At 37.9% G+C, this 23,763-nt stretch overlaps 3 protein-coding genes across 3 annotated transcripts; 2 read left to right on the top strand and 1 right to left on the bottom strand.

The window, feature by feature from the left end:
• The first annotated feature begins 5,283 nt into the window (after window positions 1–5,283).
• On the top strand, window positions 5,284–7,854 carry LOC140774966 (transcription factor bHLH18-like). Its single transcript, XM_073118169.1, has 5 exons — window positions 5,284–5,470; window positions 5,620–5,717; window positions 5,820–6,365; window positions 6,441–6,815; window positions 6,899–7,854. Exons 2-5 carry the CDS (start codon window positions 5,664–5,666, stop codon window positions 6,971–6,973), a joined length of 1,050 nt encoding a protein of 349 aa, XP_072974270.1. The 5' UTR covers window positions 5,284–5,470; window positions 5,620–5,663; the 3' UTR covers window positions 6,974–7,854.
• A 2,074-nt stretch (window positions 7,855–9,928) lies between these two features.
• On the bottom strand, window positions 9,929–13,516 carry LOC140774558 (binding partner of ACD11 1-like). Its single transcript, XM_073117596.1, has 5 exons — window positions 13,382–13,516; window positions 11,007–11,090; window positions 10,439–10,542; window positions 10,289–10,364; window positions 9,929–10,144 (listed from the first exon to the last, which is right to left on the bottom strand). Exons 1-5 carry the CDS (start codon window positions 13,385–13,387, stop codon window positions 10,010–10,012), a joined length of 405 nt encoding a protein of 134 aa, XP_072973697.1. The 5' UTR covers window positions 13,388–13,516; the 3' UTR covers window positions 9,929–10,009.
• An 807-nt stretch (window positions 13,517–14,323) lies between these two features.
• Window positions 14,324–20,220, top strand: LOC140773737 (protein TITANIA-like). The gene is made up of 2 exons (XM_073116446.1): window positions 14,324–16,181; window positions 19,502–20,220. Exons 1-2 carry the CDS (start codon window positions 14,519–14,521, stop codon window positions 20,056–20,058), a joined length of 2,220 nt encoding a protein of 739 aa, XP_072972547.1. The 5' UTR covers window positions 14,324–14,518; the 3' UTR covers window positions 20,059–20,220.
• The last annotated feature ends 3,543 nt before the right edge of the window (window positions 20,221–23,763 follow it).

Below are 23,763 nucleotides of genomic sequence, written 5' to 3'. Positions count from 1 at the left end.
TAAAATATAGTAAACTTCGTTGATTGCTTCAAATAATGAATCACTATCTAATTAAATACGGTTGCCATTGCATCATTGCATGGAGGATGGCTATCATCTCCCTCTCGTATGTGGAGAGAGCTAAAAATCTCCCCTTCAAGGCCTTGCTCATGTGAGTGATAGGCCTACATTTTTGCATGAGCACAGCCCCAATTCTAACTCTAGATGTGTCACGTTATATGACGAATATTTTGGTGAAGTCCAGTAGAGCAAGAATTGATGCAGTTCTCATGGCTAATTTGAGTTCTTCAAAGGCCTTAGTTACTTTCACACTCCATTGAAATTCTCCTATGAGAGGGGCAACTATCTTTCCATATCCTTTGATGAACCAATAGTAATAGCTAGTGAGGCCAAGGAACACGCCTAGCTCACGTTGACTCTTTGGGATTGCCCACTACATCATGTTGGCAATTTTGGCTACATTGGCCTCCACTCCGGCTTCTGAGATGATGTGATCAAGGTACTCCACCCTAGATTGTCCCTACTAGGCACTTGGACTCCTTCAACTTGAGTCCATGGTGTCTTAGGGTGTCCAAGACAACTTGTAGATGCTCCAAGTGTTCAACCCATGTACCCATGTGCGGCTAGACGACCAAGACTAATTGACAAAGATATGGTCGGAAGATGTCGTTCATCGGTCTTTGGTAGGTGGCTAGAGCGTTAGTAAGATCAAATGACATCACCATAAATTCATAGTGATCATCATGAGTTTTGAACACCGTTTTATAGACATTGGCTAGACGAACTTGAACCTGATGATACCTGGACCTTAAGTCGAGCTTACTGAAGAAGGTTGATCCCATTAGCTCATCTAGCAGCTCTTCTTTGACTGAGATGGGGTACTAGTCCTTCACAGTGATAGCATTAAAAGCTCAATAATCTACATAGAAGTGCCATGTTCCGTCCTTCTTTCTTACAAGCAACACCAGAGAAGAATAGGCACTACAGCCTTATTCTTGGTAATCACCTCCTTTTGCACATATGGGTACCAATAAGGCTGCACATTTGTTGAGTGTTGTTCCCAGAGTTATTTTGATCCAGTGATCATGGTCCCTTGCTAGCAGCAGTCCATGTGGCTCGGTAAAATTATCGATGTACTCTTGCAAGATCAATTTCAAACCAGTGGGTATAGTCTCGCTTTCCTCGAGCACCAATTTAGTCTGAACCAATTGCATCAAGATTCCTCGACACTTAGGCCCAAATAGACCATTTAAATCTTATAGAGCTCTTCACCGGACCCGGGTCGAAGGCCATCTACCTGCACTACTCGCTCGTTCCTCTGAAAGATCAAGTACATGTCAGTGAAGTCGAAGGTGATTTGTCCTAGGCTTTAGAGCCATTGTATGCCGAGCACAATGTCAACTCCCTTGAGTACCAATGGACGGAGAACCACATAAAAGACATGCCCCTAGTTTTCAGCCCTACACTGCAGTGCACTTCTCCAGCTTGTAGCATCGTTTTGTCTCCGATAGCAACATCGAAGGTAGGTATAGAGCTAGAGGTTAGCCCTAGCTTCTTCACTATCCTCTCATCTAGAAAGTTGTGAGTGCTTCCTGAATCGATAAGAATTCGAACCGCATTTTACTTCACGATTCCTTCCATTGGCAACGTCCTTAACGCGAATAGGCGTGCAACAAAATCTCAACATGAATCTCTGCTTCTTCCTTATGTTGTCCTTGGAACTCTTCCTCCTCTTCTTCTTAACCTTATATTAGTTCTCCTTCAAGCTCCTCCTCAGCTTCTTCTAAGAACATGATAGTCATCGATGCCCTTGCGCATTTGTGCTCGGGTACATAGCATTCATCATCGGTGCCCTTGTGCCTTTTGCTTGCTTTTCTTCCACCTGGGCAGTTGTGAGCCACTTGTTAGGGTTGCTATTGTAAGCATTTAAGGGTCAGAAGGCCCTAGTTTATGTAGGTACAGTAGCTGGCTTTAGTGGGATCCAAGACCTGATCATGTGCTGCGCTCTCAATGTGCCGCCAATAACCACCAGTGGCCTTAGTTGGAATCTAGGCTCCACTGCGATCTAGTGAGCCTTAGATGTCATCCTCAACTCTCAGAATTTCTCCTCCATCATTTGGGAGGTGGAGAAGGCCTCTAAAAGAGTTGTTGGTTTGGCCCCTTCACTTCGGCTTGAATATCATGTTGAAGCCCGCTAATATAGGTGGTGCTTTTGAGCACAGAATTCAACCACCACCGGACTTGATTATTAATATGCTCAAACTCTTCTTGATAGACCCTCACCGTAATCCTTTGGGTCAGCTTGGTAAGGGCCGCTTGAAAGTGTTCATACTCCGAAAAGACCGAATTATGTGTAGAGGGCTCTCACAAAATCATCCATGTTTAGAATGGTCAAGCTCGTTGGCTACTTGGTACCACCTAATTGCGGACTCATCAAGATGAAAAGAGGTCGATAGTACTTTTTAATCCTTTGGGGTGCGTTGGTATTGAAAAAACTGCTTGGCGAGGTAGATCTAATGAGTGGATCACCTCCATTGAATTTTAAAAAATGCAAGTGTACCATTTCAGGTTGTACTCTGGTTTGGTGCTCTTCATATTGAGGTAATGGTCTTTGCCCCCTAAAATCTCCTCCAGCAACTCTAGGAGGACATCTAGGCATCGGTTCTTCCACGTTCTCCTAAGGATCCATTTCTCAAAGCTTGGCATCACCGGTGTACAAAATGAATTGCCATGGTTGGCACGTCGAATCCTCCTAGTGCTGGTGTAGGTAGGAGAGGGAGAAGAAGATCGGAAAAATGCAATATTTAGAGACTAGCCTAATACAAAAATCTTCAATAGCTTTAATGAGGCTGCCTACCAATATTTAGAGACTAGCCTAACAACCAAAACAAGCGAAATAACCCTAATACAATTCATTCCGTCATGAGGTGTTTAAACGACCAAAATAAGGTCTCTATAAATGCAACTGATTTGTAGGCATTTGAATGGGGTGTTTAAACAGTCCTCTATAGTGTTCAAATGCCTCAACCAGAGAGACTTATTCTCCAAGAACAAAATTGATTTAGTTCAAACGCTCCTCACGATGAGAAGAAAAGAAGATAAAGAAAACATATTCTTTTTTATATTTTAACATTCAAAATATACCCTTACTTTATTACACTATTTACTTGATCTCTTAGGATTCTGTTTAACAAAAAGAGAATTGTTAAATATTAGATATTATAGTTTATGCTGAATATTCTAGTGCAGATATTATTGCTTGTCTATGTTACTTTATTTATTTTAACGAGTAATACTATATATATTATAGCTCATGCTAGTTTCTTTTAATAATTAAATATTAGATGAAGATATAATTATAAAATTATTATATTCTCTTTTTTTTCTCTCATTAAATAAAATAAATCGAGAGTAAACTTTTTACTTCTCTTCTCCTTTATTGAATTATTATCTAAATTTATCTTATCATCACCATCACCGTGAGACTGGGATAACCTAACCGTCGTTATATTTCTTTATCTAATAATATTCATTTTATGTTAAATACAACTCAATGTGTTTTTATATAATAACTAGATGAAGAAGAAAAAAGATGAGAGTCTATCTATATAGGCAAAACAATTAAAGGTCAAATTACAAATAATGGAAAAAAAGGAGTGTGAAACAAAACATTTTGTTGGCAAAAGTAGTGCATGCCGTCAAATGTTTTCTATGTGTGAACCCAAGAATTTCATCCAGAATTAATCCTCTAAAAAATCTGTAGCAGTAGATTTTTTTTTTAGTGAGTCGATGTGAACCCAAGAGGATTTATTGGTAGCCGGAATATGGATTAAGGAATGTTGAATTGGGTCAACTCATCACATGGTCAATGGTTGCAAGGGAGATAAGTCCACATTGCTTCAAAGCTGATAGTTGTAAGTTTCAATTGATGTTAATGGGGCATTATCTTATCTATTGACACTTTCCAAGTCTTATTTTTACGTCTACATAATTTTCTATTCTGTAGGTTTACCCATTTCTAGTTTTACTTTCTAGGACTAACTGAATCCAGTTATACATCACTTTGTCGACAGTCCTTTATATTTGAATTCCTTATTTACCATCTTAGAAATCTGTAGATAATAAAAGGAGTTTAAATAATCATAAAAGTGTGGTATGTATTTATTATTAGTCTGTTACCTGACAATCTAAGTTCAAGAGTCTTCTTTTCTATGCTAATTATCATACAAATACTCACTCATATTTAAATAATAGTCCTTCCTCCAATGCTTTTCCAGTTTTCCTACCTAAAAAGATGCTTTCTTGGTTGATTCAATTTTGAGGATAAGGATTATAAGCATCTGTAAATAAATAAAAGCTACCAGATTCTCTAAACAAGTTATGGTGATAAAGAAAGATAGCCTTAGTGGTTTATAAATTACACTACCTTACTCCATCTCAGACTTCTTTTGTTTGTTGTCTCTCTTGTTTGTTCTTTGTACCTGGTGACAGTTAAACATTTAGTGCCACACAAGGTAGATTGGGACTGCAGAAAGCTTAGAACTTTGTATCACTTTTCCCCTCAAATATTGCTGGCTTGAGATTTGTTTCTCCTTTTCTTTTTCAATTCTTCTGGGTCCCATCCTCTTGATTATTTGCCATGTGCCATAAATAAAAGCCAACGACTAGTAGAGTCAGGGATTGAGGTCTCAATAATGGATCTCTGGCTACTCTTATTTTATTGAAAGCTTGCAGGTAGCTGGATCTGCATACTTTCAGATACAGTTTTGTAGATATTTTGTCACCATTAATATTAATTGGAGCCTTTAAAGAAGGCAGTGAGTTATTATAACATAAAATAGGAGGTTTTGAGGTTTAATCTCGTAAGACTTATCTGTTGTATAAATAATATGACATAAGATTTTGTGTAGTGGGTAGATAAAATAAGTTCTGCATTAATTAGATCTTCACTCAAAGGGGGAAGAGATCCTAAAGTTTCTCTCAAGTATTCAAATGGATTCATTGTTTTGCTGTCATAAATACTTCTCTTGAGTGTTGAGGCCAATTCACAGTATCCAATTTGATAAGAGATCTGCTTTAATTTGCTGGGAAAAATTAATCTCTATAGTAGAAAATAAAAATAAAATGCACCAACTTTGTGCAAATTGATAGCTAGATAGCCCACCATAAGGGAAATTATTAGCACTCACACTGGCTTGCACTTTTCTTTATTGTGCTTCATTGGCTTGTTTGAGGTCAGCATGTAAGTCATCACAGTTAATATGACTTCTTATTGGAACGATTGTCCAACTGAAGGAAGACAGGTGGTTTCCTTGGCCTTTACAAGAAGAAGAAGCCTCCTCCTACCAATTTGGAAGTAATAAAAAGCTATCACTTCTCCTTCTTTGAAGAAAAGAAAAAGAAGAGAGAGAGAGAGAGAGAGAGAGAGAGAGAGAGAGAGAGAGAGACGCTACTTTCTATATCCCACTTGGTTAGTTTTCTTCTCCTCTCACTCTTAAAACAATCATATGATTGTGGGTCTTTGCCACTTGCATCTTCTCTCACATCAAGTTTGTTAACCATAAGCTATATTCTCTAATCTTGGTTGACTCCTATTTTCATGTTCTCTACATCATTCAGGGTTTTTTTGTTCATCTGAAAGAGGAAGAATAAGTTTAATACATATGGAAGCAGCGGCGGCGGCGGCGGCGGCGGCGGGGGGCTGGTTCTCTGATCTGGTAAGTTCGTAAGATTTGTTGCACTTCTTGTTCTTACATTAATTCAAATGAGTCGACGACTAAAGTTTATGATGATCATCTATCTGATAATAATACTAACAGGGGATGGATGAATCTAGTTTATTTCATCCATGGGGAGATGACTGTTTAGATGAAGTCACTGCACAACAAATCGCTGCTGCACTTGGGCAAGACTTGCACCACCAATCCATTTCCTCATACCTTCCGCCGCCGGCATCGAACGCCGCATCCACCGCCGACGTTAACCGCGTCGTCCAGAGGCCCAGAAAGAGCCTCAAGACAACCAGCTGGGATTCTATCATCACTGATCAGAACTCGAGCCTCGCCCCCGACGCCTCGTCGCCTAGCATCCTCTCATTTGGCAATCCAGAGTCGCCAAAGCAGCAGCAGTATGGCAACTTCCTTGGGACTGCAGTGAAGATGAAGGAAGAGTTGGAGTTCTCAATTCCTCATGGCACGAAGAGAAGCTACAACGCCATGGCGTCCCAGGGGGTTAAGAAGGCCGGTAATTCCACAACCCGGCCGGCTTTTCAGAACCAGGACCATATCATAGCAGAGAGGAAGAGAAGAGAAAAGCTCAGCCAGAGATTCATAGCACTGTCGGCAATTGTTCCTGGTCTAAAGAAGGTATGCTGCTAATTGATTTGTCTTTCTTTGATGGCTTGAATTCTATTTCACAACCAAATAATTCTTATTTGTCAGATGGACAAGGCCTCTGTTCTTGGTGATGCCATCAAGTACCTGAAACAACTGCAAGAGAAGGTGAAGGCTCTCGAGGATCAGGCGGCGAAGAGGACCGTCGAGTCTGCGGTTCTCGTCAGAAGATCGCAACTTTCTGCAGACGATGGCAGCTCCTCCTGCGACGAGAACTTCGACGAACGCCGACAAGGGGAATCACTTCCAGAGATTGAGGCCAGAATGTCTGAGAAAAGTGTGCTAATTAAGATCCACTGTGAGAATCACAAAGGTGTATTAGTGAAGGCACTGTCTGAGATTGAGAAGCTCCATCTTACCATCATCAACACAAACGTAGTGCCGTTTGCGAATTCTTCATTCGACATAACCGTAATGGCTCAGGCGAGTTAGCCTTCAATTTCCCAGTGCATATATGATGCAGTACTTCTTGCATTGATGATTAATTCTTGTTCTGTTATGTTCAGGTTGAAGAGGAATTCACTCTGACTGTGAAGGATCTTGTCAAGAAGCTCAGCATAGCTTTCAAGCAGTTCATGTGAGAAAGCTAGCACTCTCCTTTTATTCCCCTTAGTCTTTTTAGGGCTAATGGTTGCCAATAGCAGTTCCCTTTTTCTCTTTTTTGATCTCCTCCTCTTTCTAAACAAGGCCTGTTAGTTTGTCCCCACACTTCCAGAACACCCATTTTCACTTGCTTTTGCTGCATGGAATTTTTTGTTTTTGTTTTTTATCCTTCTTTCCTACTACTATTTTCCTCTCTTCTCTCTATTCTCTCTACCTCTTTTTTGCATGGTTGAGTTAATAGTCAACTATGTTATTTTAGAGAGATTAGACCTGTGAAAAGAAATTGTAGCTTCTTTTTTAGGGCCTGTATTGTTGGGGAGTTTGGCAAACCTTTTCAGAACCCTTTTACTTTCTCCCCCTACTATGTTGCCCTTTTCTTCCAATAAAGGGTTTGAGTTTCCAAACCTACCTCTTTGTTTCCTTTCAAACCATCACTACTCCCAAAAGCCATCATTGTGAGAAAAAATTGGTGCTATTTTTAGACTACGAGGGACTAGTAACAGAGCCTTTGTTTCAGATGTTCAGAGGAGATCCTTTTTTGAGGGAGCCTACAGTTATATACCTAATTGTGTCCTTTTTTTTCCCTTAGTGTGTTCTGTTCATCTGAATAGACTGTATCAGTTAAATGTATCTTCCTACTTTGTTCTTAAATTTAAGTGCCTTCCTTTGTTTGCAAACTACAAGTGTCAATTATTTGCTGAAGCTTTCCAGAACTTGTGTTTGAGATGATGTGCTTAGCCTTCTCACTGATTTGGTTGTGAACTCTGGCAAGTCATATAATGAGTTTTCTAAAATGCTGACAGATGAGAAGGGACTTTTGGGCTAATTGATGAGGTTGTAAAATCTAATTGAAAGGCCAATAGAGATTCTGCTTGCATTGTTTACATAGTAGTGTAGGGAAACAATCACTTTCAATCTCCAGTATAGATTGTGATTGCTGAAGTGAAATATTATTCTTTTCTTTTCTTTTCTTGATGCATTATGACCTTGTAGGCTAATCATTATAGGCTAAACACAAGCTAGTCATTTCCAGCTCGTTCTTTAGTGTATTTCAAGTTTGAATTGGTAACCATACCCACAAATAGAGCTTGAACAACACTTACTGACAAAAAAGTTGCACCCTAATAATAAACCATAGATCTCATGAAATCTATGCTCTAGGTTTAATTCCTCTTTACTATAGCTACAAGTATTGCAGGATGGATGTAGGATATATGGAGGGAAATATGTAGCATTATTGGTGATTGCATGCATTTAGAAATTAAGATAGGATTGTTTATATTATTATTTTTTCAGCTTCTCACATCTGCATAGGAAGAAGCTTTGCACATTGGCTTTTTTTTCAAGAGGTTAGGAGAAGGGCAGAGGTAGTAGATAAAGGTAAAGACAAGAGGAGGTGGGCCATTCGATTGGGCTTAACTTTTTCTCTATTTCTTTTCACTATTCCAAGTTTTGACACCAAATAATATATCGAAGGAACCCTGGAAATCCAGGGATGAAACCATAAGTTACTGGATCTAACATTCCAAAGTAGTTTCAGGAAACCAATCAAGGTAGCAGTCAGAGAATCCCAAATTTAACGCTAGCTCCAAGCACACTGCTTAGGACACGTAGAGCATTAGAGGTGCAGCTCCTCATACTTAGATATTATAAATTGGTCCAAGGGTTATTTACCTTCTTAGCAACAAGAGACGAACAAACTCTCCGCATGCCCGAATAGCCAAACCACCCTCGTTTTGGGACTTGTCGTCCTTATCCCGAACTACCAACTTAAGCCCATGACTTTGATAGCTTAGCCATATCCCGAACTACCAACTTAAGCCCATGACTTTGATAGCTTAGCCACTCGATAGACCGCAGCAAGACGCATTCATGAGGAAGACAAGAGATAATTGGGTATAGGGTAGGGGTGTAGACAAGCCGAGCCTAAGCTCATTAATTCGAGCCCTCTAAAGATATTTAGGCTTAGCTAGGCTCGGCTCGAGTAGCCGAGCCCGAGCTTGATTAGAGAAAGATGAGGCAGAGGAGACGACAAGGCAATGGCTTGCCAAAGGAGGAGGATGGGGCTAATAGAGAGGAAAAGATGGCGACAGCAGCTTGTCGATGGATGACAATGAGGCTGGATGAGAAGGTGAAAGAGGAGGAGACGACGAGGCCAGATGAGGAGGTGAAAGTGGAGGAGGACAAGGAGGCAGCAGAAGAGGAAGATGAGGAGACAACGAGGCGGTGGCACACCAATATAGGACGAGGAGGCCAGGAGGTGAAAGTGGAGGACAAGGAGGCAACAGAAGAGGAAGATGAGGAGGCTGACGTCACGGCTAACGATGATGGAGGAGGATGTTGAAAGAGGCTGGATAAGATTTAGGATTAGAATTATATAGGGATAGGATAATAATAGCTATTGGATAAAAGATATAATAGTTATAAATAAATAAATAAATATATATATATATATATATTATGTTAATAAATATTATATTTAAATGATTCTATCAAGGCGAACTTAAGCGAGATGACTCTTAAAAAATAAGGCTCCGGCTCAGCTCAGCTCAAGCCAAATTGAGCCGAGCTTGCAGCTCGTTTATTTTAACACCCCTAGTATAGAATAGGGAACTCAATTAGTGAGAGTAGTTTGTATCGCTTGGGAGAGCGAAGAGCATTTTCAACTTGCTAACTTGGATTTAACTCTTGCAAGAAAGTCCTTATGCTCATGGATGAGCAATCTCTTAGGCAATTTTTTTACTCCAAGATATTTAAAAGGGAAACAACACCCTTAGGCACATTGAGGATGCGTAGAAGAGTGTTTTTATACGAAGCAGGGAGTTGTAAGGGGAGAAAACTTTGTATTTAGTAAGATTAATTCAAAGATTAGTGAGTTTTTCGTAGTGATTAATACACAAGATATTAATACAAAAATCTATACTAGTATCAATATATATAAGTAGATTATTAATAAATTCGTCCCTCTTAAGTTTAGAAGGCAAAATCTGATTCATGAGGAAAGAAAAAAAAATTTAGCAGCAGAATGAAAAGATGGAAAGATAAAAAGGATTACCAGAAATTACCAATATGTGTTTGTAAGCTTCAGGGGGTAGCTGGTAATCCTCAACTGGTGTTATAGTGACAGAAAGATCAGCGATAGTTGCTCCCTGAAGAAAATAAGAAACTGAAGTTTCATAAACACATCAAAATTTCCCAACTTGCAAATTGCAAAATTATGAATTTCCGACAAATTCAGTTTCTGAAGGAGAGAAACATAAGAGCAAGCTGCATGTTATGATGCTCGAACTCACTGAGAGAAGCATTGCTGTATCTGCTCCCTGTGAATACTTGAAGGTGACATAAGCAACCTGAGACCCCTCAGATTCACTGCTCAACGTAAAAACAAAATTTGTCAGATAACATACTAAACAAATAATCTAAGAAAAAGAAGGAAAAATAACCTTCGCATTTCAACATATTCAATATCCCCAGAGAAGGAAAAGAACTCTCTTATATCCGTTTCAGACGAGGCCAGAGAAATGTTGCTTACTTTCACAGTTCTCACCTGTAAAGGTGAGAGGTTAGAAGTGCATAATATTCTTAAAATCCAATTGAAAATGTTAACTCAGAATGAATAAGATTGGCAACCCCACAGCAAAATGCTGCAGAAAATGCTAGAAGACTAGTAAAAGAAGAATGTAATACACATGAAATAGGGGCATTTGCCACCAAAGAAAAAAAAACCTTTAATTTTCAAAATAGCAAAAGTGAGCCCTTGTGTGTACTTTATTATAGAAAGGTGTGCATCTATATAAAAACTGGGACACACTCAGTTTCAATAATCCATCTTATTATTACCAAAACCTAAGAGTTTCTTTGTGCAAAAAGTCCCATGAAATATTTACTGCAACCCTTGCAGTTTTAGACAAACAAGGAGATATATATCTGTATGGACAAGTCTTCCATCACTCAAGGGATCTGCCATAATTAAGCAATACTAATGTCACTAATCTACCGTAGGAAGCTCACGTCAGAAACATCAATAGTCCAACTTGATGATATGTTCAACTGGGGATCCACTCCCATTCTCAGGTAGTCCTTGTCTAATGGGACCTGTACAGGGCAGGAGCAGGAAAATATATAAAGAAAAGAAGTGCTCAAGATGAACAATCACAAGCTTTCATAATGAGATGAAAAGTTTCTCAAGGTGCCTCTAGCTTGGAATATTTGTAACAAAGGAAACCGAAAATCTACGAGCAATTAAGACAGGAGCCTCCTTTTCATTATTAGGGAGTAGGATGGAATCAACCCAAAATTCAGGTATTTCAACAAATAGATACTTCTGGAAGTCCTGAGAAAAGTGATATCCTGCACTCTGCAAAAGTAAGAATATACGAAGGAATTCTATCTGTAACCTAACTTACATTTCAGGTATATGAATATCATGTAAAATCTAGGTAAATATACAGAAAACTATGGTTCAGATTATCATTCATTATAAGTTTCAAAAAAGTGCTGCAGAAGTGAAAGTAAAATTATCACAATCGACAATTTTTATGAGACAGTGAAACAACCAGCTGCAATTCCTCAATTTTTTCACTATATAGAAAAAGAACTTCGAAGTTATCGTTTTTGTATCCTTTAGAGAACATCTTGTAGTGCAGATGCAGAGACCACAAGAACTTACATGTTACTATAATGAAACTTTGATATAAAAACTTGTCTAGACTCTTGCCATGAACTTGTCTACATCGTGACAACAAAATAGCTTGAAACTGCATGGCTAGTTTTCCCCTGTGAACTATATGAACAGTAATCACACAATGTCGACATAAATATAAACTTCTACTAATTCAATAAATAAATGGAAGTTTTTTTTCCTGAGATTAAAGATTTTCCACTAAATCAGTACTTTACCAAAGTTTCTTTTTTTTTGGACAAAAGGTGAAATACCACCCTATTTCAGTCATGAAACCTGAAAGCATTACATCCTACCTCCCCTGTAGGAGTAATTCAGCCCTGCTGTACATACACCACAATCTTAACCTACAAAACAACAGCAGATATAATGAAAGACTCAAACAGATAAATATTATAAAAAGCTTATTACTTCTTATTTTGCCTCATTCAACCGTGCAGGTTTCTCATTAAACGCTTCCAGGCTTGTAGGTAAATGGTGATGCACATATATTGTAAAGAAGCATGCGAAAGTTAAACATCTTAGAAGTTGTGGTAATCCATATATGGGAGATAAATGGTACTCATTGGTTATTTTTTTAAAACAAAAGGATATATAGTTTTTCCTTATCTCACTGGACATTGTTACCGTGCTTTTTAGAATCACACTTAGATTTGACAATATATCATGTTAGATCTTCTGTTTGCATTTTTAACAGAGTACTCTAAATACCTTGACTAACACAAGTACCTTCTTAAAATTGGGACCAAGGGTAGTTCCCAGTGTTGCAATTTTACTAGACAAAAATGTCAAAATCATGATAAAGTCATAAATTGCTATTGCTTTAACAGGAAAATTTCCCTGCAAGTAATTCTTAAGATGTCAATAACTATACACCATAATTTGAAAATAATCCAACTCGATTAAGTTACTGATATTACTACTACAGCCAAGATGGAATAAGAAATGAATGGAAGCACAAAGATATAAGAAAAAGTTTGTTTTACTCCTATCTTTGGTTGCAAAACAAACTGGTCAGAGGATAAATAAGGATTAAACTACAAAAGCACAAGAAATCTTGAGCTTGAACCAACACAACAAAATCAAAAGAATTTCATATAAACAGTATTTGTGAAATATGGCTCTACATGTTATAGTCCTCTGAGTTTCTCACAAATCTGGGTATTCTTGAGATGAACTTTGAGAGAGTCGTGTTCTGTTGAACATCCTTTTATCCATGGGAAATGGGATATCATTACAGCACCATGAGCACTTTCCTATTTCCTTTATTTACTTTTGTTTCACCCCAAAATTTCCTCATTACCTTTTTGTCATTTCATTAATGCAGACAGTATTCCCCCAACAACAGCAACAACAACAACAACAACAACATTTGTAAATCATTTCCCAAACCTGCTTAAAATGCTAGAATATTTGCGTGGAGAGAAAACTATGTCAATTTGATCAGTTCTTACTTGCTAAACGCTACTAGATCCTCGTAGAGCAGTTGGTTAATAGTTCACATCTCCAATTGGATCTTAATTTAGGTATTCTCGCATCTAGTCGCAACACACTTGAGATCCACGAAAGAACGGTTAAGAAAATCCAAAAAGAAAAAAAGAAAAAAAAACTGCTTCAGATCTACTAACCCTAGCAACGAGAAGTCATCATCCAACAAAAGAGAGGGAAGGAACAATTAAATCGAAGAGAACTCCTCGACGCTCACCTCCATTTGGAGATTCTTGAAGAGGATTCGCGATACCTCAACGAGATCGGAGATGGAAACGCCGCGGCGGGAGCTCCGGATCGACTCCAAGTTCTTGGGATCGGATGAAGGAGATGTATGTAATAGAGAGGGAGAGAGGAATTGTCGTGGCCACGACCACGTCGGATGAAGGGATACTTATAGCCAGCGGGAAATTCGATCAGTTCGTGGGAGTTTCAAAAATTAACTTCCCAATTTCGGTGGACAAGTAAAATCAGAGGGGCCACGTGAAATCCACGTGTCAAGAATTATGGGAGAACGAGATTTTAACCAAATTGGTATACCCCAGGAAAAATATATATTACCTATTTAGTTTACCTAGATCCGAAATGGGAACTGACCCTACGGAGGAACTAAACTAGACTATGTACATTGATCACTTATCAATGGGCTTCTTTTTATCATCTTGTAAGGAAGAACAATGGGAGACCATTCTTGGGAACAAAGTTCTAAGGATGTGTACTGTTTATTCGCACGTGCACAAGATAGGTGCATGGGCGCACACACGTGCACACAAAATAAATGCCACATCTATATAAAACTATTAGTTGGAATTATTTATCATTGTATGACCTAATTTGGTTTGGTTGTTTATTGTGGGCTAGACTTGAGTTGAAATATCTAATCTGACCTACTTAATCATTAAAAAAATTCAAATGCGAAGCATAGAGAGATTAGTAGTAGTCTTATCGGTTATGCCAATTTATTCTTTTCCTCCTTATGTTTGACCTGTGTTGGTTTTCATGCGTAATCGTGCATATTATATTCTGACCCAATATACCAAAAACATTTCGAATTCAACCTTCTATTTTCTTATTTTCTCACATTAGCCCTTGTGGAACTGTCCACTTTTATGACTGGGTTTTCGAAATAAGAACTCTGTGAGGTACTCAAATGAAAATACCACACAAGGAGGAAAGTAGGAAACAAGAGTGGAATCCAAAAGACGGTGAAATCGACGAGGAGTGGAGGAGAAGACGACGAGGAGGAGGAGAGCCTAAGATCGTCGTATCCTTTATGTCGGATCCATAACCCCAGAGCGGTAGTTTTTGATCTCATACAACCCTTTTTGTTTGCTTCTTTTCAATCTTCTCCACCATGATCGTAGAATCCAATTCCCAGTCCAACCCCAAGCCCCTCGATCTCAAAAATCCAGATCCAAAATCTCGACCTTTTCCCGATGGAGTTGTCCCCGCCCCAAAAATCGAACCCCCCAACCCCCAGGAGCTAACCCTAAGCTACCTCTGCGAGAACCCGAAGCTAAATCTTCATGACAAGGGCCCTTCCGGTGGCGATCTCTTGTCCACAATGGAGAAATCGCGGTCCAAGGGGAAGGAAATCGTATCAGATTCGCCAGCCGACGAGGAAAAGCAGTGGATCGAGAGGGATTTCTTCCAGTTAGCCGGAGGCAAGCGGGATTGGCCGGACCGGATCAATGCCGATTGCCGCGAGAAGAAGGTCAAAATGGAGCCGCTCAATCTCTCCCTCAGTCTGCCGGACCTCTCGCTTTCTCTCAATTCATCTAAACCGGCGAAGAGGTCGTGTAGTGGTAATATCGGGACTGTGAATTCCGACGACTATGGTGCCGCCTCACTATCATATTCATGCTCGGTGCCCTTTTCACATAATCCCAGTTGCTCTTTAACGCAGAATTTTAGCGAAAGCTGCGATCTTTCGAGGGAGAACGACCAAATGTGGTATGGTGGCGAGGGGACCAACGGGTCTGTGCATAGTAGGTTCAAGCCTGTGGGTGATGGCAATAGCATTACCTTCTTGAATCCTAGTAAGTTTACTCACAAGGAGTTGGGCAGCAACCTTTGTAGAGGTAATAGCTCGGAGAATGTTTCATTCTTCCCGTCGGAGTTGCCAATGAGACGGATGAAGGCTAATGGGTTCACAAGTTCCGATAGTGGGAGGAATGTGATGCTTGCGTGGCCTGGTAGGATCTTGAGGGAAATTGTTTCCGAGTCCGTCCCCGTAATGGCGCAGATACTCCACGATTTTTCGAATGAATCACTAGAAGCTTTGAGGGAAACTGTAAGGCAGCTTATAGATGTGCCTGAGAGAAAGGATGAGTTTGCTAGCCTGCAGAGAAAGCTTGAGAGGAGATCTGATCTTACACTTGAAACCTTATCAAAGTCCCATAGGACGCAGCTTGAAATTCTGGTTGCCATCAAGATGGGTATCACAAATTTTGTATCTGGGAAGACCCGGCTTCCATCTGCAGAGTTGGTTGAGATATTCTTGCTCATGAGGTGCAAAAACATGAATTGCAAGAACTTGCTGCCTATTGATGACTGTGAATGCAAGATATGCACCACGAAGAAAGGATTCTGTAGCGCGTGCATGTGCCCTGTCTGTCTAAAGTTTGATTGTGCTTCCAATACATGTAGTTGGGTTGGATGTGATGTTTGTTCCCATTGGTGTCATGCTGTTTGTGGACTTGAAAAGAATTTAATTAGACCAGGACAAAGCCCAAAAGGACCTATTGGTATGACTGAAATGCAGTTTCAGTGCCTTGGATGTGGGCATACCTCTGAAATGTTTGGATTTGTCAAGGAAGTTTTTAATTGCTGCGCAAAACAATGGGGCCTTGAGACCTTGATGAAGGAGCTGGATTGTGTTAGGAAGATCTTCTGTGCTAGTGAGGATTTTGAAGGGAAGGGGCTTCATTCAAAGGCTGAAGAGGCCCTCAACAAGCTCAGCAAAAGAGTGATTTCCCCTTCAGATGCATGTGACAGCATGTTGCAGTTTTTCAGATGTAAGTTTCCTAACTGATCTTCACATTATTTTTAGTGAGCATTATTGAAACTATAAATGATTTGACTATGAAGGGTTGTTGCACATCATCTTTAGATGCTTCTTTCTGGCTACAAGGTCTGTGTCTATCCTCAAATTTGCTGGTCTGTTCAATATGCTCCTATAATATGTTACAGTCTTAAGATTGCTGGTATTGGATTGATGTATATATCCATTTAGAGTAATTATGGGTAAAACTGGTAGCTAATTCATGTACTCATATCAATGCAGAAGTATGAACTGCAAACAAACTTTAGTATCCATCTAGTATGCATGTATTTTTCTATTTGAATTAGGAACTTGGTATGTAAGTTGATCTACCAATCATCACTGTTTTCTATCCAAAATGCGTGCTTCCCAAATTAAGAATTAGGAAATTCTCTACTCCCGTGTTCCTTTAGGTGTTTTTAATTTTCTTCCTGTATATTGCACTCTGAATATGTTGAGTTCTCTTGCATTCATGTACTTTCAGATTCTTAGCAATCTAATAATATGTCTGCAATTCCACAATCAGTTTACATGGTGCATTTTGCATGCTTTATATATATATTTGTTGTTCTCTTTATGGGAGCTACAACTTGTACTGTGGAGTGCAATGCAAGATTTTAACTCATGGGAAAGATAACGAATGGATTGACCATAATTTCCCTTTCAATAAGAGAGTAACCATTGTTCAGTGGATGGATGAGCACATTTCTGAGCTTGTATTTTTCTTTTTCATGGGTAAATAAAAGTTTCCAAGTATTATTATCCAATGCTCTTCATATTAAAGAAGTGCTTGGCAAAGCAGGACTTGAAGTTGGGAAGGCTCTGAGTAAAGTTTGGACAGGTTTCACGATCTAATGGGAATATTTACCCTCTATATACTACTGCAGTTATCTATTAGTTGAGTGCTTGTTTTTAAATCTAGGAAAGTTGACAGGTACGAAGTCCAACCTTATTGGTCTTCTGCCAAATCAACTTCAAGTAATTCCCCTACATAGAAAGAGTGCACAAAGAAGAAAGATGCAGCTTTCTGGACAGAAGTTCATGATCATCACCTAGGCTTGAGTTGGCAAGCTTTATGACCTCCATACGTTTTATAACAAACACTTGAGTCAGAGGCGAACTATGTTAAAAAGTCCCCATTTTTGGTTTGGAAATAAAGTTTATCAAGCCAGCAAGATAGTAGCCATGCAGAGACCTCCGTAAGTGACAGGCAGTGAACTGAAAGAATCCTAACAGCTTTAAGAAAAAAAAAATTTGGGAGAAGCCCAAGAAATAGAACTTAACTTATTTGGGCCAAAACAGATATCCATTTGTAATGTGAACATTTTTAATAAGCTTTGCTTCTTGTGTGGAGTGTGATAGCATGAAGCATTACATAAGTCGAAACTACTACTTCACAAAACAAGTGTTAGAACAAAGTATAAGAAACATTTGATGCCATATTTAAAACCATATCATCATAACATCTAGTATATTTTATTTTTAGTGTTCTATCACATCCTCCTTTATCTAATAAAGTGCAAGAAAAAGGGTGCATCCTAATTTCTAAATAAAAGCACAGTTTTTCTTATTAGAAGTTCAGCAATATGTAGGCATTAAGTAATGACTAGGTGGTGCTAGGCACATTATTTTGCCATGGTTTTGTCAGCGCCTAATCAATGATATCGAAGAAAGATCTTAGTTCACACTTTATACAACCTTGTTGAACTCATTTATTTTGCGTTAACTATTACAATAGAGTGATGGACTGCTGTATAGATCTGCTTCTTAATAATTTTCATATGTTTAATGCACGATTTTCATCCAGTGCCTGTAATATTGATCCAGTTCTTGAATAAGGTCCTCTCTTCCAGAGGCTATTTAGTCTCTGTGAAATAGGAACTTCAAATGTTGGTTCTCATTAAAGGTTCGAATCTATAAGGAATTATGTGAAAGAAACTGATGCTGTACTTACAGTTTATATAAGGCAGAACAGATACACATTTTTACTCGTTGTGGTTCTTGTCAATGAATAGTGAACCAACGATCTATATGGGAACAATAGTTATCACATGAGATATAGGTCTAGTGTTAAAGCATTAAACGATTGTTGCCATCATCAGCATAAGCAGTATGTTAGCTATAAGGTACATCTCAAAAGATTGTAGCTATTCATAGAAGAGCTCAGCTGATTGATCTCCCAAGATTCTCTAAAAAGGTGCTACTGTTTGTTCAATTAGGGATCTATTGAGCATGTTACATCAATTTAGGGCAAAATATCGATCTAGTTTACTTTAGTAGTTTAGTCCCATATAGCATGGAGAAAGAATTTCCCTCTGTTTTTTGATGCTACACATGCTTTGGGTGTGACTCTTAACTGTTGGCAGTTTCTATCCCATATTGGTTTGCATTTCATATCTATTCAATATCCTGTCTGTTGTTTTGTTAGCAAAACCTGCCATTCACTGACTTTGGTGCTCTAGTTGTTCACTTTTAAGCCAAATTGTGGAGGATGGTTACAATTCACCAGTAGAACCTACTTGTGATCCAGTTGATACATGTAAAACTCTCTGACATCATCTTATCTATTCAACATAGTTTGGGTATAGAGCAACTTGGATGTAGTACATGGCATAAACATTTGGTATCTTCAACTTTCTGTCCAGTTCTTGATTTTTCTTAGTTATTAGCACAAAACTGTTGCAACTTCTGTATAAATTTTTCCTCTTCAAAATATGCAAGTCACATGGTATATGCAAGTGAAGCCAAAGGAAGTTTGTTTTCCTAACCGTGCTCGTATCAGCTATCATTGTTATTATAGCAGTACTGTTCTAGAATTGGTTAATTTCTGTGCAGGTACCAGAATGTTTCCTCCATGAGTTGCTATGGAATAGCATGCATGGTGCATCTAATTATTGTTAACGTAGTATACAATCAAAAGGCATTAATTTATTATATCATAGCGATGAGGTTCTTGAATTGGTTAATTTTCTGTTAAGTACCAGAATATTCTCTCCATGAGTTGCTATGGGAGAACTTGCATGATGCATCTAATTTTTGTCAATGTGGTATGTGATCAGAATGCAATAACTTTATTAGGGCACACATATATAGACAATATAGTATATCTAATTGCCTGATGATTATATATTGTACTTGCATATAATAGAACAAAATCAGTGCTTATCTTTTATGCTGCCATGTCACTATTATGTGATGCCTGAATGCACAGTATCAAGCTACATATTGCGGCTTCTATAGTTAAAAATTCCAGTTCTATTTAATCTTTGACATTTTATTGTCTTATCATTGCAGATGGAGTCACAGAGTTCTCTGTTACCGGTAGTACCTCTAAAAAGATATTTACAGCCCAAGCAAGTAAACTTACAGATGCACTTCCTCTTGCATCACCATCGATGATCACCCCATTGAACTCCAATTTCAACTTCCAACCCACCAGTTCGATGTTAGACACACAGATTTGTTCTGTCAAAACAGAGATAAAACCTTTTGCAACTGAGCATCATTTCATCCCATCAAAGGAGGATGACTTCCAGAGCCTGGAGACTATTGTAAAGTTCAAGGAAGAAGAGGCAAAGCTCTTCCAGAGATTAGCAGATGATGCTAGGAGGGAGGTGGAGGGCTACCTCCAAATTGTCCGTGCCAAATCTGAGAAGCTGGAGGAGGAGTACGAGACCAAGCTAGCAAACCTGTGCTTACAGGCGACCGAAGAGAAGAGGAGGAAGAAGCTGGAGGAGCTTAAAATGCTCGAGAACTCCCATTGCGACTACCACAAAATGAAGATGAGGATGCAAGCTGAGATAGCAAGCTTGCTGCAAAGGATGGAAGCAACAAAGAAAACATGGGTATAGCCAATGCGGCCGGTATAGTCTTTGCCTTATGCATGATTTTATTTGTTTCTTTTCTTTCTAATGCATTTATCATCTGTAAGAATTCTGTACTAACTATGTTGATGTGTAATTTTCTATCCTTAGTATATATTCAGGTGATACACATGTCGAACTTCTGAATCATCCAAAGTGGAATGCTCTCTGTTCATGGTTAAAAGTTTAGTTTAAGATGTCATAGTTTGTGTAGTAATCATGATATGCATCTCCATAGAATGCTTTCTGTTCATGGATTGATAAGTGAGCATCACTCTCACACAATGTTCTCTGTTCATAGATTGGCAAATGAGCTTCATAAGGCCAACTGCAAATTTCTCCTGTATAATTTGTCTGCTCATCGCGATTCATAAATTTTATAGTAACACTTAGTTTAAGGTACTATAGGAAACTTAAAGGCGGATAATACTAAATGCCATAAGATTAAGGTAGCACAATGCAAAGTTACAATAACTCTTTCTTTTATTCCCTTTCTCTCTGTAGAGGTGTAACTCTATTTGCTAGTAAAGCTTAATAAATCTGAAGGCTATTATGATCAATTGAGTAGGGCTAGAAACTCTTTATGTTCAAACTCTAGAAAAAATTTCACATTTTTCTAGCCCTTCATTGCGGCTTGTGTTGGGAAACAATTATCTTGTGATAAGGTTTCTCGGATCCAGGTGTGCTTTAAATGGTTAGGAAACTTTAGAGCTTCTCATTGTTCTAACATAAAGTCCCATCTCTAATTAAATTCTGTTCTAAGATGATCTTTTATTGACTTAATTGACAAGTTCTTGCTTTGTCATACACCTCCATGATGGTTACCAAATTTTTAGGCATTATTTTTGGTGGACTACATTCTCTGCAGATGTACAATAGCAGCCTCAATTTTCACTTTCATGTAAGAATTGGATTCCTACCTCCTGATTCAGTTTTCTTTACCTTTCATTTCCTTTGAAGTTGAACAATATATGCTTAAAATGTACCATTATTTTGCGTTCGTATAGAAGTTTCATCATAAGCTACTCTGTGGAAATTATTCTTTAAAGGGTGTTTCAGAAAGCATGATATAATGGTTAGAAAGATAGGAGTCTATTGTGGAGCAATATGTGTTTCAATTCAATGGCTCAATTAGTAGAGATATCTATTCCCATGAGGAAGACAGCTAGTTTACTTTATCACACTCTTCTATCAGTACTATAAAATATGCATCATTTAAAATTATACTTGTTGATTGGAGTTAAGGGGCTTTTGCAATTGATTATATCTAGTTTTTCAATTTACAATAATAAATTTTAGTGTACACAGTATATATGCATAGACTATAAAAAATATACATGTACTCAATTTTATATGCTAACAGGATCAATAACTAGACAAATTGATAGAAAAAACTATTCACTAGTAGTGAACAGTGATGGCCTACATCTAAGACATCCATCATGTCAAGGAGTACCATCATCCTTGTCATCATCATGTGTCATTCATGGTGATTTTGTCACTCCTCTTCTGGCATGATGGCCTTCTGTGCCCTAAAGTTTAGGTCTGCCTGCATTATAACCATCACACAAACTTTCATTACCAACCTTAGTTTGTTTAGAAGGTTCTCTGTGGCAAATCATCTCTTGAAATGCTCAAAGGAGTAACATGCTTCACAGTCCAAGAAAGATCAAGACCTCTCTATGGATATCTTCCCCTCTGTTCACTTGCTCCTTTCCTGATGTCTCATAAACTGCACTGCAAGTTATTAACTCACTATCTACTCTAAACGTTTTTGGCTTATAATAAAATAATATTAATTTTTACATTTTATATTCTAATATATTCTGACTTGAGATATTTTGATAGATCCAAATAAATAGCAGATAGATCTCATACCAATACTTAAGCTTTTAGAGAGCAGCGGTCTTTATAATTTATATTTAACAGCAAGAAAATCTAACTTCTATAGTTGATTAACTTGTACTGCTGGCATAAACTCACTAGAGATAATCCTAAATATGCTTTACTTTTAGATATCTGTTATCAACTTCATGTTATTCTACCTGTTCATCACTGTCCTGATATTATCACAGTCAAAGATTAATTTAGTGACATACTTCACTATCTATATAGATTAAAGCTCTAAGGATAGCCCCATTACTTGTGCATGTTTATTTACAATGATGTAAGAAGGTCAATTGTAATGCTTAAAAGAATCTATAACCACTACTCCACAAGTCTTCTTCTTCATGATAGATTATGTTGTTGTTCTTCAAAACCTCAAAAAATGTACAATCTGAGAAGGTGTAGACTGACAAATATCAACAATTACATCAATTACTATGAACACCAAATAACTCTAATGTAATGTTCAAAGGCTGGCTACCAACTTCAACTAACAAACCAATGGTCACGACCTTATACTAGGTATTTCTTAGATTGTTAGATGGCATATATAGTTGGCCAAAATAAGCCTCCTTAGAAACTTATTTATTGGAATGCTCCATCCTCCAATTTTATTACCTTAAAATAGTCTAATATGGGATTATTAGTTATCACTTTGTAGGCTTGGTAGAAAAATAAAAGTGTCAACAAGATTAACAGTTTATTTTAAAATTATTTAGGCATTAATAGATACTAAGCATTCGACGACAAAATCAATTATTTATACATCAAGTAAAATGCTGAACTTATCGGCACTTTTATTATAATGTAAAACACTAATATATTCGTTTTCCAATTGGGCCCATGAGTTGATAGCTAATGCATCTAAATTAGACACTTTTTTAAGTATTAAGTTTAGGAAGTGAGAACCATTTGGATAAATAAGTTTAAAGTTCCATGGGTTTCCCCATTGTCCTATAAGAAGGCAAGATAAGAGAATCCTAGCTAAGCACAAGACTCCTAATGCATAAAGACAGTTTCTAAATCCTAGCTGATATCAAACATGTACAGCCATATCATTTGTGTTCAGACCAACTCCAGATTACACATGTATAGGAATCTTTGGTGAGTTAAGAGATGAAAGGAAGATAGAAGCAGTTGAGCCATATATAGTGGACATGTTCCTCATTGATATGTTGAAAGGAATCAAACCTAATGCCTACTAGATTTGGAGAATCCATGTCCTTGCAAATTTAAACTTAGAAAGCAATGTCATGTTCTGTGGGACTGCAGATTAGGTGTGGACAAATGTGATATATAAACATGTAGGGTCATTCTCTATAAAAGAGTTATAAGAAGAGGGGGGGCCTGCACTACATAGGAGAGGGAAAGGGAGAAAGGGGAGAAAGGAAGAGGATTGATAGCAACTCTGTGAACTGTTTCCATGGAGATGCAATTATTATATGGGTGAAAGGTATGGCCACACACACACCCAAGGCCATGGTGTCTGTCAATGTCACTTAAGCAGATAAGGAAGTATGAAAGGACTACATTGTCCTTTTTTTTCTTTCTTTCTTTCTTTTTATTTTTATTTTTATTTTTCAGAATTTATTAAAACACTCAACATTTGCTTTGATCATCATTTACTATATGGATATTTACTATTGGACCAGTATATTTTATATTTAATATTTTAAATAGTGAATAATTTATTACTTTTTGAAATAGAAGTGAAAATACGTATCTCTATTATATTTGCATATAATATAATACTCTGTCTTTTAATAAAATTATAATTTACGCTCTGTATTTTATGGCACTATAATT

The sequence above is a fragment of the Typha angustifolia genome, chromosome 13 (assembly GCF_048772165.1).
Source record: "Typha angustifolia cultivar Huaian chromosome 13, ASM4877216v1, whole genome shotgun sequence".
Taxonomy (NCBI): domain Eukaryota; kingdom Viridiplantae; phylum Streptophyta; class Magnoliopsida; order Poales; family Typhaceae; genus Typha; species Typha angustifolia.
This window is presented reverse-complemented; position numbering and strand designations above follow the sequence as displayed.